The following is a 12,962-nucleotide window of genomic DNA, read 5'->3' on the forward strand; positions in this document are numbered from 1 at the left end:
AGCTGTTCCCACATCATTCCCCGTGCACCCCTGGCAGGGCTGGCACGTACCCTCCGTTGAGCGTGGGCGTGAGGCCGAACAGGGTGCAGAGCCCCACGGACATGAGCAGGGAGCTGAGCACCGTCACCACTGCCGCCAGCGCCAGGCCCCACTTGGACTTCACCATGTCGATCTTCCCTGGAAAACAGCGCCCAGCCCACGTCACCAGGGGAAGCAAACGGAATTAATGCCAGTGGAGGCAGGATGCTCGTCCTGCCTGGCTTCAGGAGGTCACTGGACATCCCCCAGCCCAGAAGGGAAGGTACTGCAGTGCTCCTGTCTGAAATGCAGCTCCCAGAGCCTCCCAGTACAAGGGTGGGACATGGGACAACGCTGGTTCACAGCTCACACCAGTCCCAGCACTGCACTGAGGTGGGAAAAACCGAACTGAAATGTGGCCAGAGAGGTCTAAACCCACCAGCTCAGAACACGTGTCTGCTCTGTCTGATAATGCATGAAACAAACTGGGAAAAAAGGCATTCCTGTGGCATCTAAGAGTGCCTAAGACAGAAAACACCTTGGAAGATATCCCAGAATCATGGAACGGTTTGGGCTTGGAAGGGACTCTAAAGATCCAGCATTCCACCCCCTGCTGTGGGAAGGGACACCTTCCTCTATCCCAGGCCTTGGACACTTCCAGGGATGGGGAAACACCTCCAGCTGGGGAGGTGTATCACAAGGAACACCACACTGGCTAAGAGGGGCAAATTAGCAGCAATCAGGTGAACAGTTACTAATTCTCCCCATGACAGTTCAGGGTAAAATTCCAATACCACCTCTCCCGCTGAAACGGCTGGGAAGTGCGGTGGTGTCACAGACAGGAGTCTGCACCCCTGACCCCACAGCCAGGTGCCAGCAGTGCAGGTGCCCCCGAACCTACGTGTGGAGAAGTAGATGTAGGCGAAGAGGATGATGTAGGTGGTGACGAGTGGGATGAGCTCGGCGATGCCGATCTCCTCCTTGAAGTGCACATGGACCACATTCTCCTCCCGCAGGCTGCAGTTGGGGCTGGGGTGCAGCAGCTTCAGGCGGGAGCGGAGGCTGCTCAGGAACCTGGGGAAGAGCAGCACGTCACTCACCCTTTCCCAAAGAGCAGCTCGCAGTTCCTGCGGCAGCGCAGCAGGAGGAAGCTCCATGGATTCACACGGACCAGCAGAGCGTGGCTCTCTCCAGGCCTTGCTCCCAAACCTGCTCCTTGCTGGCCCAAACCACCCAGACACTGATTTCTACAAAGGTTTGCTGTGCAGACTCACCAAGACTTTATTTAAAGCAAAGGCTCACTAACCACAATCTGGGCCCTGCGGAACAGAACACGCCATGGCCTCAAACACCCCTGGAATTTTGCCAGAATTACAGAATTCTGTGTAAAAATGGCTGATGGAAGGTGCCACACAATGGCCCTCAGGGCTCAGTGCTCTGGAAAAGCAAGTTTCGACTCCTGTGCTGCCAATTCCATTCCAGGCATCTCTTGGGGAATTCTGTGCAGCTCAGAGATCTCAGATCCACTCAGTCCATGCCAGTTTGGCCAACACTGCCAAAGTGTTTTCACCAGTCGATCCAGTGCTTACTGGAAGGCAAACCAGTCTGTGTACAAGGAACTGGGTCAAACCAGAGCCACTGGGCCCTGGATGCCACAGAAAAGCTCCCCCTAGCAGCTCTCGATGCTACAGACCCTGTTTCTGAAGAGGAACTGAGAACTGAGAGTATTTAATTTCCTTAAAACACAGCAAATTTTCTCCCCAGAAAAGCACCTTCTGAGATGCAAGATACTCTAAACCACAAGGAAATAGAGGGTAAAGAAAACCATGCCAACATCAGAGTGGAGCAAACAGCAGCTGTGCCCAGAGCAGCCCTCACCTGGAGTCGTAGCGCTGCAGCCCCAGGGTGACGGTGTAGGACACCACGCGCCGCCGGTTGTACAGGTTCACCCCGCTGTACCTGCCGGGCAGCCCGAACAGCAGGTCTGCAGAGACAGGGATGGGCATCAGGGAGCAGCACACACGCAGGACAGGGGGGAGAGGTGTTCCTTGTCATCAGCAGCAGTGGGAACGGCTGCTCTTAGCCCGTGGGATATCCCGCACTGCCCAGTGCTCGGGGGAGACCCCACGGATGGGCTTCACGCCTGATGCAGGCTCCACGTGCTCCAGCCACAGTGAGCTCACACTCTGGATGCTCAAAAATAACCTTTAAAGCAAACTTCCTCTGGGGTACAAACCCCTTTTCAGACATGTAATATAATACATTATACACTTCCAGAACTTTGAAGTTCCTTTAAAACCAAAGGATTCAACATGCATTTAAACCAGCACTTCCTCTGGCATTATGGAGCCACTAATGATCCCACACATGGTAAGAGGGTTTTTTATAAGTAAGAGATAAAAATACTTTTATGATATCCATTGTCAGCTCAGGCTGTGTGCAAGGAATTAGAACACACCAGGGAGCAGGATGAATGTTGATTTATCTGTGTCAGTGAGGCAGCCTTGAGTGTGACAGAGGGAAAAGCCAGTGCATGTGTAGAGTGAGAGGAAAAAAACCCTGCTATTTTTACCTGCAGAAAGGAGCCTGACTGAGTGATTTATTCACTTCCCACAAATACAGATCAGGGCTCCAATACACATATAAAGTGAGAGACAAAAAAGACTGGGCAGCTTCGGCTGCTGTGAATGACAAAATACTGCCCAACTTGGCACTATCAGCAATCCAGGTGTTGGAATTAGCGAGGATGGAATAACAATGAAGCTGTAGGCAACTCCCAGCTTCCCTGGCTCTCCAGCCCCTCACCTTTGAGAGTGGTTGATGTCTGCAAGGTCTTTGGTTCATGCTGGTGGATGGTTTTGATGATATCTGGGTCAGCATTGAAGCGCTCGCGGTCGTTCTGCCAGAAGTTCCCTGGGGACAGCAGCAGGCAGCCGTGCTCCGGGAGCAGATTCCGCAGCTTCCTGAGGCCGGGCAGCAGGTCTGTCACCTGGAGACAAACCTCCTCCAGGCTCCTGACCCCGGAGCTGAAAGGCAAGCACAGGGCTGTGGGACAAAACCGAGGCAAAGGCAAAGCTTTTGGAGAGGAGCATCCCAGGCACCTGCCTCAGGTGTTGCTGCTCTTCCTCCTCACAGCTGAGAACAGGAGCTGGGTCTCCCTGGAACTGTGAACAGGCTCCAGAATTCCATCAACATTCCCTGGGTGCTGCCTGACCACACAGCTCTCGCTCCTCACCCACGTCTGGTGCCACACTTTCATTTCCACACTTAACAGAGAAACTCTCTCTGCAATTTTTCCAGACCTCAAACCCCTCTCCACACCTCTCTTCACACATGCAATGGGATGTTTTACAGGAATCCTGGTCAGCTTTCCTGAGTTGGATCCCTTGAGGTGCACAGAATGCTCTAAAATGCACCCAGGATTCAATGTCTGCACCTGGGTGTGGTGTCTTCCCAATTCCTCTGCATAGTGTGGAAAGGAGAATTTCCTCAGAGGTCCAGAATTCCATACAGGTGTAACTGGTATGAACTGGAACCACTAATTCAAGCAAGACTCAGCTTGGGTTTACAACAGGCCCTGGTGGGAAGGGTCAGTGACAGACCCAGCTGTGGGACAGAGAAGTGTAACAGGACATCTCAGCCCACCAGGAGCTGGTCTGCTGCTTGTCACCCGCTCAGGTAACTCAGCCAGGACAAGTGTCTCACAGGGAGTTATTGTTACTGTCTTGCAGGGGGTTATTCTGGCTCCACGGGGTTAACACTGGTCTGGCATCTCCCAGCTGCCCAAAAACACCTCACTGCTGAAGTGAGGTCAGAAGAGGAGCTGCATTTCTGACTGACAGACACCTCACCAAACTTTCCCAAAACAGAAATCTTCTGTACATTTCCCTGGACAACCTTTAAAATGTTTAATTGACACTGGAGCTCAGACCTCTTTGATTACTCCCAAGGATGCTAAAAAGCTGAACTTAGGTTTTAAAAATAGAAAAGTTAATTTAGCTGGCTTTAATGGAAAAAATATTCTCTCTTACACTGCCACAGTTTGTTTATGGTACCTGGGGAATGACTTCACACACATTTGTGATTGCAGATCATCAAGAAAACATTTTAGGATATGACATCCTTAAAGGGAAACTTTGGCAATTACCAACCAGGGATGTTTGGTCCTGTGGACCCAACTTAAACCACACAATAATCTTTCTGGGAAGGGTAGGAAAATCAATCTCTTACAAATGGCTCCAGTTTTTCTTGCTTCTGCTGTAGCTAAGGTTAAACAGTACCCTGTGCCTCCTGCAGCCAAACAAGGCATAAAGGAAGTAATTAAAGATTTAGAACAAAGGGGCATTACATTTAGGACTCATTCTGCTCAGAATTCCCCTGTTTTCCAGGTGATAAAAGCAGACAGAGCTGGCATTTAGCTGCTGATTATCAGGGCTTAATGCTAATGCAGAACCACCCCCTGCAGCAGGCCCAAATACTGCAGACCTCACTGCTACTCTGCAGGCAGCTGCACACAAAGGGATGGCAGCTTGGGATAGAACAGACATGTTTTTTATGGCCCCAGTTCAGGAGGAATAAACTCAAATCTGCACTCCCTTGGGAAGGAACACAATCCACCTTCACTTGCCTAGCTCAGGGATATGAGCACACACCCACCATAGCACACAATGCTTTAGCTGAACTCCAACAAATAAAAACTCAGGAAGGAGTGCAGGTTTATCAGTGCATTGATGCTGTGTTGGTAGGAGGTGAGGAGGAGAGTGCAGTAAGAACAACAGCACAGGATATCTGGAATAGATTAAATGGGGAGGGGATAGAAGTGCCCTCAGCTAAGAGTCAAAGTCCCTCTAAAGAGGCCAAATTCCTGGGAGCCTGAGGGGTAGCAGGCCAAGCTGTAATTCCAGATGAAACCATTACAAAATTAGATGCTATATCTACCCCCACAACTGAAAAGGAACCTCAGAAGATACTTCAGGATACTGGAGAAATCATTTTCCTGGATTTTCTATAATAGCAAGACCCTTGCAAACATTAATGAGGAAAACCCAAAACTGGCAATGGCTTGACAGCCACAAACAGGCTCTGCAAACACTGATAGAGGAGTCACAAACATCACTTGGGCCAGCTCATCCCAGTGCTCCTGTAATGGCTGCTGAATGGGATTCTGCTGAACACAGGACTTACTGTAATATGTTCCAGAAAGGGCCACAGAGACCCAAACAACCATTAGGGTTCAGTTCCACAGCATTTAAAGATACTGGAAAGAGAAACACTGCCTGGGAAAAGGGATTGTTATCCCTGACCTGAGCTCTTGAATGAGGATAAAAAGTTCAACAGCATCAACCTGTGAAAATCCAAGGACCTTTCAGTCTGTTGGCCAGTGTTAAGAAGGGCAGTGACGCAGAGGCAATTGCACAGAGTGACAGTACACAGATGGGGTGGGTGTGCCCAAATGGAAGGCACTAAAACCCTACGAACTTCAGAGAGCTGTGACTCCAGACAGGTTAGTTTGACAACAGCCATAAATCTTGTCCTATACTGGATGCTCCTGCATTCACTTCACACTCTGAAGCTGGAGATGTCTGGTTCCCCGATAGCCAAACGCACTGGTGGGAAATGGAGGTACAGAGCAGTTGCTCTGAACACTGAAACAGGAGTGCAAGTAGTGGAAGAAGTAGTAGGAAGTGCACAGGTGGGAGAGTTAAAGGCTGTACTGCTGGCAGTAAAGGAGAAAACAAAGCCAATCTGTGTTGATTCTTACGTGCTCTGGGCTGGTGCCACAGTTGTTGTGTCAGTGGGAAGCACTGGATTGGCAAGTGAAGGGAAGAGAGGCTTGGCAGAAGGAGGACTGGAAGTGGTTGTTGTTACAGGCCCCATCCCATGGACAAATGCACACAGGATGGGGCAGAGCTCATGCAAATGACCAAGCTTTACAGACTCATTGGAACAACAAGGTGGATCAGCTGACAAAAATCAGAAAGATAAAAACTGATCAGTGGAAGCTCCACAACACTGGCGTGGATTTGGTGAGTGGTTACACTGGAAATTAGGGCATACTGGACAAAAAGCTCTATTTTTTGCAGCACAAAGCAGGGGCTAAAGCTGCTGCAAACTGTGACACTGATAACAACAGCAACTGCTGGATTTGTTCTCAGTTTCCCATTCATTTCATGAAAATATTCAGATGATGAGAATTCCACACCAAACATATTTTCCAGTGGCCTTCCTCCAGCTGGAGTGATGCTCCTTCTGGAAGGAAAGACAGCCCAAATCTACACAGTGTTAAAAATCTTGATCAGTCTTGTTAAGGGACTAGAGCACCTGAGTTTTCAATTGGTTTGATTAATACTTGCATATATTTTGTCCCAGTAGTTTTGCAGTGTATACGAGTTCTTGCTTTAGCATGCTTGTGTCTTCACTCTGGCTGTCACAGGGGGTGGAAAAGATTTCCCCCTGAATGTAACTTGAATTTTCATATAATTATGGAATCAGTTGCGTGCACCTCTTCCTATCTCCTCAGGGTAAGGCATAAAATTCCCCACTGCAGTAGGTGGGAACAATTTGAGTTTCATTACACCTTTGATTCCCCTGGGGCTATAACCAGACTGTTCTACAGTACATATGCATTTGTTCAGGTTATTGCAGAATCGTCTAACACACGAAATGATGAGCAAGGATTTGTGAAATGGACTAAGAACCATGAATGGAAGTGAAGGGAGTCACTGACCCATCACTGAACTCCTCTAATCACTGCAACTGAAAAATGAACTCCAGGAACTTTTCTTTGATCCTCATTTGCATCCCATCTTTCCTATGATTTTTAAGACTCAGTGGGTGTGGAACATCCTGATCCACACAGACTAGTAACAACCCAAGTAAAAGGACTTGTTTGGATTGTCCCCAGCTACCATAAACACTCCACATTTAATGCTATACCCTGTCACTGTAACTTTTTAAATCAGTAATCATTAGATACATACATCTGTATCTAAATCTATCTATATATACATATATATCCCCCGAGCAGGGACAGTGCTTTCTTTTGTGGTCACTCCAGGGGCTGAGTGAAGGAATGAAGCAATCTGAACATTTTCCTTGTTTCCATGGGAAGTTACATTTGACTCCTAATCAATGCCAGTTCTTCTGCCAGCTTTAACACAGGGACCTTGATCTCTGCACTGTTTATGTTGTGCTGTAATCTACTGGTAGTTCTTCAGTTTTATACTGTGGAGTAATTGTGATTAGGATCTTTCACCTGTTATTTCCTACCTGTTTCATAAAGAATTCATTTTACAAAAACACCTCATTTGCCATCACTAGAACATGTGGGCCAGAGGCAGTCCTTAAATTTAACTGTGGCCAAAATCTGAGGCTAAGGCAGGGCTTGTCCAAAGCTCCCACTTGTCCAGCGAGGAGGAGCTGCTGCTCTGACAGAGACTCTTCCCTCACTGGGATATGGGAACAGGGGGGATCTGCTCAGGAAAGGTGTGTTTAGCAAAGGCCAAGTGAAGAACAGAGACCAGCCCTGCCTGGCTGCAGCCTCGCACGTCACAGGAAAGTGCTTCAGATGATAAATGAATTGAAGCCTTTGTAAAATCCCCCTCCAGAAGAGATTTCCTCTGTAATAACTACAAAGAACAAGCATAGAAATTCAAAAATTATGATTTGTCTTTGTGAACACTCTGTCCACAATGTGTATCCTGTGGCTGCACGGCAAGACACCTGGACAAGTCTCAGCTATCAAAAAAAAGTAAGGGAAAATATGCTCCAAAAAATGGTATTTATAGGGACAAAAGCTTTGGGAAAGAAAATTTAAAGGAACTGATGCAGTGATGCCTCTGGAAACAGCTCCAGGAAGAGGCAGATGACCATGGTTTGTATTTGCTCTGGAACCTGGCAGTGATAAGTTCATGGTGCAGATAAGGCCATGGACGTTCTTATCTGCAAGGCAATGCTCCCAGCTCGTGTCCCTGTGGAATGTTGTGGGTGCAGAGTGACACCAAAACCCACAACTGGGGCAAACCACAGATTCCAGGTCACTCCTGACTTTTAGAGATGAGTGCTTGGATCTGCAGCCAATGACAACACACCAACAGTGTGTGTCCTGCCCAGGTACACTTAACAACCTTTGGCTCCCTCCTGTAATATAAAACAATATAAAAGATATAGAGTAGAATAGAATAGAATAGAATAGAATAGAAAATAGAATACAAAACAAGCCAGTTTGCATATAAAAAAAAATATTTCTGCTCAACTTTGTTACTAGCAACAAGCAAGAACTTCATAATGACTTTTGAGGTAATTGCAGAATTTATCTCAAAATTAGATGTTTCCTAAAATATCCGAGTGCATCCCCAAAATGGTAACCTTGCCCCAAGGTTTAGGTCTAAATGTTGAAGTAATTTTCTTCTGGTCGTATGAATAATAATAATAAAAGTAATAATTTTGTTTCTATGTTGCATCACTGCTCATCAAGGGCAATGCCAAGGGGAGATAATGAGAATACAATGAGAAGACAAGGGAGATAATGAGAACACAATGCCGGCCTGGGAGCAAGTTGTTTCTGATTGTAATTGGCAGCAGATTATTATCCCATAGGATAAGGGAGGAGAGGGACTGAGCACATGGACAGAAGGTCAGTGCCAAGGCTGGGGGAGCTGGCAGGGAGAGAAAGAAACTGAGTAAATCTGTACTGAAGAGCAAAAATGGCATTTCTAAAACATGAGCCCCAAGAGCAGCAGCTGGGGGTAAAGGACCAGTCATCCCTTAGAGGAGCAGGGTGGACACTCACAAATGATCCCACGTCAGCCATCAGCACTGATCTCTCATTTTCGTTTCATTTTGAGGACGTTACCAGCTCAGAGCTCCCGCCCAGCCCTGCAGGCAGCCATCTGGAGCCAGGTGTGCACAGCAGCAGCTCCCTGTGCCTCACCTGTCTCTCAGGGCATGGTTCCTGATCTCCTCCACCAGCTGGAAGACGCGGGACAGCGGCGACCGGAACACATCCACAGCCAGGAAGTTTTTCTGCCACGGGGACACGGTGGCTTTCACAAAGATCTGCTGGATGTAGGCCACGGGAGCACCGACGTACTGCGGGGAGACCAGGGCAGCGTGAGGCACCGGCCACCGGGAAGCTCCCAGCAGAAGCAGAGCACCAACAGCTTTGCCAGACTCTTGTTTTCCCTTCCCAGATTAGAGGTGGAACATGACAGGACTCAGCAGGCAAGAACAAAAGGTCTGATTCTCTGTTTGTGTTGTAGGGACCTTAAAGTCCATCCAGTGCCACCCCTGCCACGGGCAGGGACACCTCCCACTACCCCAGGCTGCTCCAAGCTCTGTCCAGCCTGGTCTTGGACACTGCCAGGGATCCAGGGGCAGCCACAGCTGCTCTGGGCCATCACGTACTGAGGCAGCTCAGCAGGGCCATGTTCCCTCCCCAGTGGCCCCCAGCCCCAGCAGGACTCACCCAGTCGGGACGCTCGCCAGGATCCCCGTGCTGCGGGCCCGCGTCCGGGCCGGGAGGAGCGTAGTCCTTCACCGGGGTGCTGAACTCCACGGGGCCCGTCCCCGGCAGAGGCAGCTTCAGCAGAGGGTAGCTGGGGGGACAGAAGCAGGACACACTCTCATTTTGGAGGTTAATGGACTTTTTTAGACAGAAGAGTTAAAAAAATGACCAGGCCCACTTCAGCAAAGCCAAGCTGCGCAGGACAGGAGACCCAGCGAGAGGGCTTTGGCTTTCATGGGACTGGTATCCAAGAGTCTTTCTCCCTTAAAAAGGGATAACTAAAAGTACTGGGAGAGAAAGAAGGGAAGACCTTGCAGGGCCTCTCCTGAATTCCTCCATCCAAGTTAGCTGTGGCAAAACCACTCAGTATGGCCCTGGCTTAATTCCGGTGTATCCCACACAAACCCCAGACATTCTGTGTATTCCCGTGGCCACTTCCCTTCCCCAAACCCTTTATAATCCTCTGCTTTTCCTCATTTAGATTGAAACTATTTCCAAAACTTGTCATTAACTTCATTGGTCCTCAAAGCACTTTTAAGAGCAGCAGTGAGACACCAAACCCATGAAGTCTTGATCTTCCTGCTGCTTTGCCACCACAACCTCCAGTGATTGTAGCTGCTGTTCCACAACAGAGACTTCTATCCAGAGATTGAGAAACTGAGATTTCAGAGAGTTTAGAATGGGATTTTTAACTCCAAATGTTCGCAGAAGTGGTTAAAAGCAAATCAGAATTGAACTGGTGGGAAAAGCAAGGCTGCTGATACAGAGAGATCCATTGAAAATCTGGAACTGTCAGCACCAAACTGAACTGGAGAACAGAACTTTAGTCTGTTTAGCTGCTCTGGGTGACCTGTATTGTGACAGGTTTGGGTCACTGACATGTGCACGGGTCCCCAGAGGGAAGAACTGCCCCACCTGAGCTCCAGGGAAGGCATTTCCAGCACTTGGGTTCGACTCTCCTCACATTTCTCTTTGTTAGGGATGTTTCTGAGCAGCAGGGAAAGAATTGAACACAAGAATGGAAAGCACAGAGGAGGGAAGAACAGCAGGACCTGAAATGGCCACAAACCAAAACACAGCAAGTTCCAGCTCAGCAGGAGGAAGAGCCTCTTTCCATGGAGGAGGGGCAGAGCCCTGGAACAGCTGCCCAGGGGGGCCTGGAGTCTCCCTCTCCAGAGGGATCCCAAACCCCCTGGACACGTTCCTGTGTCACCTGCTCCAGGTGCCCCTGCCCGGGCAGGGGCTGGACTGGATGGGCTCCAGACCCTCCCAACCCACCCATCCTGTGATCTAACAGAGACGACAGATAAGCTCAAGAAGTTGTTCTGGTTTTGGGAAAGGCTCTTTTTAGATGCTCATGTCACTGTGCACCCTGAAACCCCTCTGAAATCCCAGAATAAAGGAAACACAGACCATGTAACCAGCTGGAGGTGGTGAACTGGAGCAGGAACTGCATTTCAGTCACCTGCAGGAGGGAGGTGCAAGCAGAAGTGCTCATTCAAGAACTCGATGTATTTTCAAGACATCTCAGGGGGCCAAGAGAGCTCCAAGCAAATCCCTCTCTGTACATTCCCCCTTCCCAGACCCACAGAGAGCTCCAGCACCTGGAACAGCCCCAGCCACTGAGGGTGGAGGGGAGCAGGGAGCTGCCAGGTCTCAGGTAATGGGAAAGGAGCTGATACATGGAACTAAAATAGCTCCCAGCTCCGCTGGCTCGCTGCAGAACAAGCTTCTGGCCTGTCTGCAGCCAAGACAGACCAGCCTGGAATCCCACTGCTCAGGAGGGAGGGAATCTGGTAATAGGGTCTTGCCAGAGGGTTGGCAAGGCCAGTACCTGGCAGCAACAGCTCCTTTTTAGCCTTGGCAAGTGCATTGACAGTACCTGTTTCTGAGTAAGTGATGGTGGCTTTGCCCTGCTTCCCCCTGACAGGGCCCCAAGATTCTGCACTGGAGATTCCCCTTTCCTGTGCAGCACAACCTGCTCCCAGTGTTATGGTGAAGTCCCAGAGGAGATTCTGGGGATCTGGAACATGAAGAGTCTGAGTCTAACTCAGGTCCTCTGGTTACCACACAAATAGTACAAACCTGTGCAAGAATGATCTGTTCTTACAGAAATAATTATAAATATATATATATATACACAGATACCTCCCCAGGGGCTCTGATTCCAGCCAGTTCTGCAATTCTTCAGGAGCAGAACCTGTGTTTCAGTTAAATAACAAACACCTGTTTAATTGCCCTGAACCTGCTGCAGAGTCACCTGGGTCATGTGCAATCCTTACTTGAACTAAAAACTGTTCTCCAGAGTGACACTGGGATTCCACATTTACCCCAATGGCCACATTTCCAGGTATCACCTGTTCCTCTCTGGGCTAGTGTTAGACAGGGTTGGTGACACCCTCATTTCAAGGAAAAATGCAGATCCATTCAAGTGGGATGAGAAAAAGGAGTGTCACTTACAGGGGGATTTATAGTAAAACAAGAAAACTCTCCCTCTGATGTGGAGACCAATTTGGATTTTCAGACTTTAGGACTACAGAGTAAGAATGAGTCACAGAAATTTTTGCTTTAGGTATTAATTTATTATCAGACCCAGAGATGCTGTGTCTTGTCTGTCAGTGACATTAGAAATAGTGTCTATACAAACCCTTCCAGGAGTAAAGACACTCAAAGCAACCAGGCCAGACTCTGTGCTGCCCTCATTCCCTGCATGGTCACTGCCCTCACCTGCCTGAGGCCAGAACCCCTGATGGATAAATTGTAGACCTTGTGCTTTATTTCAGCTTTTAAAAACCGTCTACACACAAAACCAGTGGCATTCTACTGATGTGAGGGGGAGGAAAACCACAATAACTCAGATCACTTTCTCTGCAGCAGAATTCCATGAGCTCTCCTTGATTCCAGGTACAGGAGAGAGGACTGACTCACCTCTCTCCCTCTGAACAACTCAGGACACAAGATCCACTCTTGTTTGCTGAAACTTTTTTATTAAGCATGTTTCAGGCTGAGGAACGTGGAAGGGGTCAGTGGCAGCCCTGGCAGTGCTGGAGAGTGGTTGGACTCCATGATCTGAAAGGCCTTTTCCAACCTTAACGATTCCATGGTTCTGTGAGTTCCCTGCTCTGTGCAGGTCTCAGACCAGCTGCACACCGTGCTGAGGGTCCCTGACCAGCCCTGCTGCACAGAAACATTGCCTAAATGAGCTTCTGCCTCAATGCTGGGCCTTGATTTTTCCACACCAGCTTCCTTCTCCCAGCTTCAGGTCATTCCTCACTTGTTTTTGCAGAGGAGTGGCCAGGATGCATCAGTGAAATCCACCCCGGCAAAGTGGAGTGCTTCCAAAGAGCACAAATATCTCAATTCCAGCAGGAAATCCATGCCAAAGCCCATCCTTGAGTCCTCAGCACATGGCAAAACATGTTACTTCCCAGGAATGAGT

At 48.8% G+C, this 12,962-nt stretch overlaps 1 protein-coding gene across 1 annotated transcript in view; it reads right to left on the bottom strand.

Moving 5' to 3' along the window:
- The window catches only part of SCAP (SREBF chaperone), a 39,757-nt gene that overhangs the window by 14,192 nt on the left and 12,603 nt on the right, over positions 1-12,962 (bottom strand). Inside the window, exons 3-8 of the mRNA XM_082282436.1 lie at positions 9,485-9,614; positions 8,951-9,108; positions 2,824-3,044; positions 1,897-2,002; positions 920-1,092; positions 51-177 (exon numbers count right to left, since the gene is read on the bottom strand). Of these exons, the coding sequence (XP_082138562.1) occupies positions 51-177; positions 920-1,092; positions 1,897-2,002; positions 2,824-3,044; positions 8,951-9,108; positions 9,485-9,614 (915 nt within the window). The remainder of the gene's footprint in view (positions 1-50; positions 178-919; positions 1,093-1,896; positions 2,003-2,823; positions 3,045-8,950; positions 9,109-9,484; positions 9,615-12,962) is intronic.

The sequence above is a fragment of the Coloeus monedula genome (assembly GCF_965178545.1).
Source record: "Coloeus monedula genome assembly, chromosome: 1".
Taxonomy (NCBI): domain Eukaryota; kingdom Metazoa; phylum Chordata; class Aves; order Passeriformes; family Corvidae; genus Coloeus; species Coloeus monedula.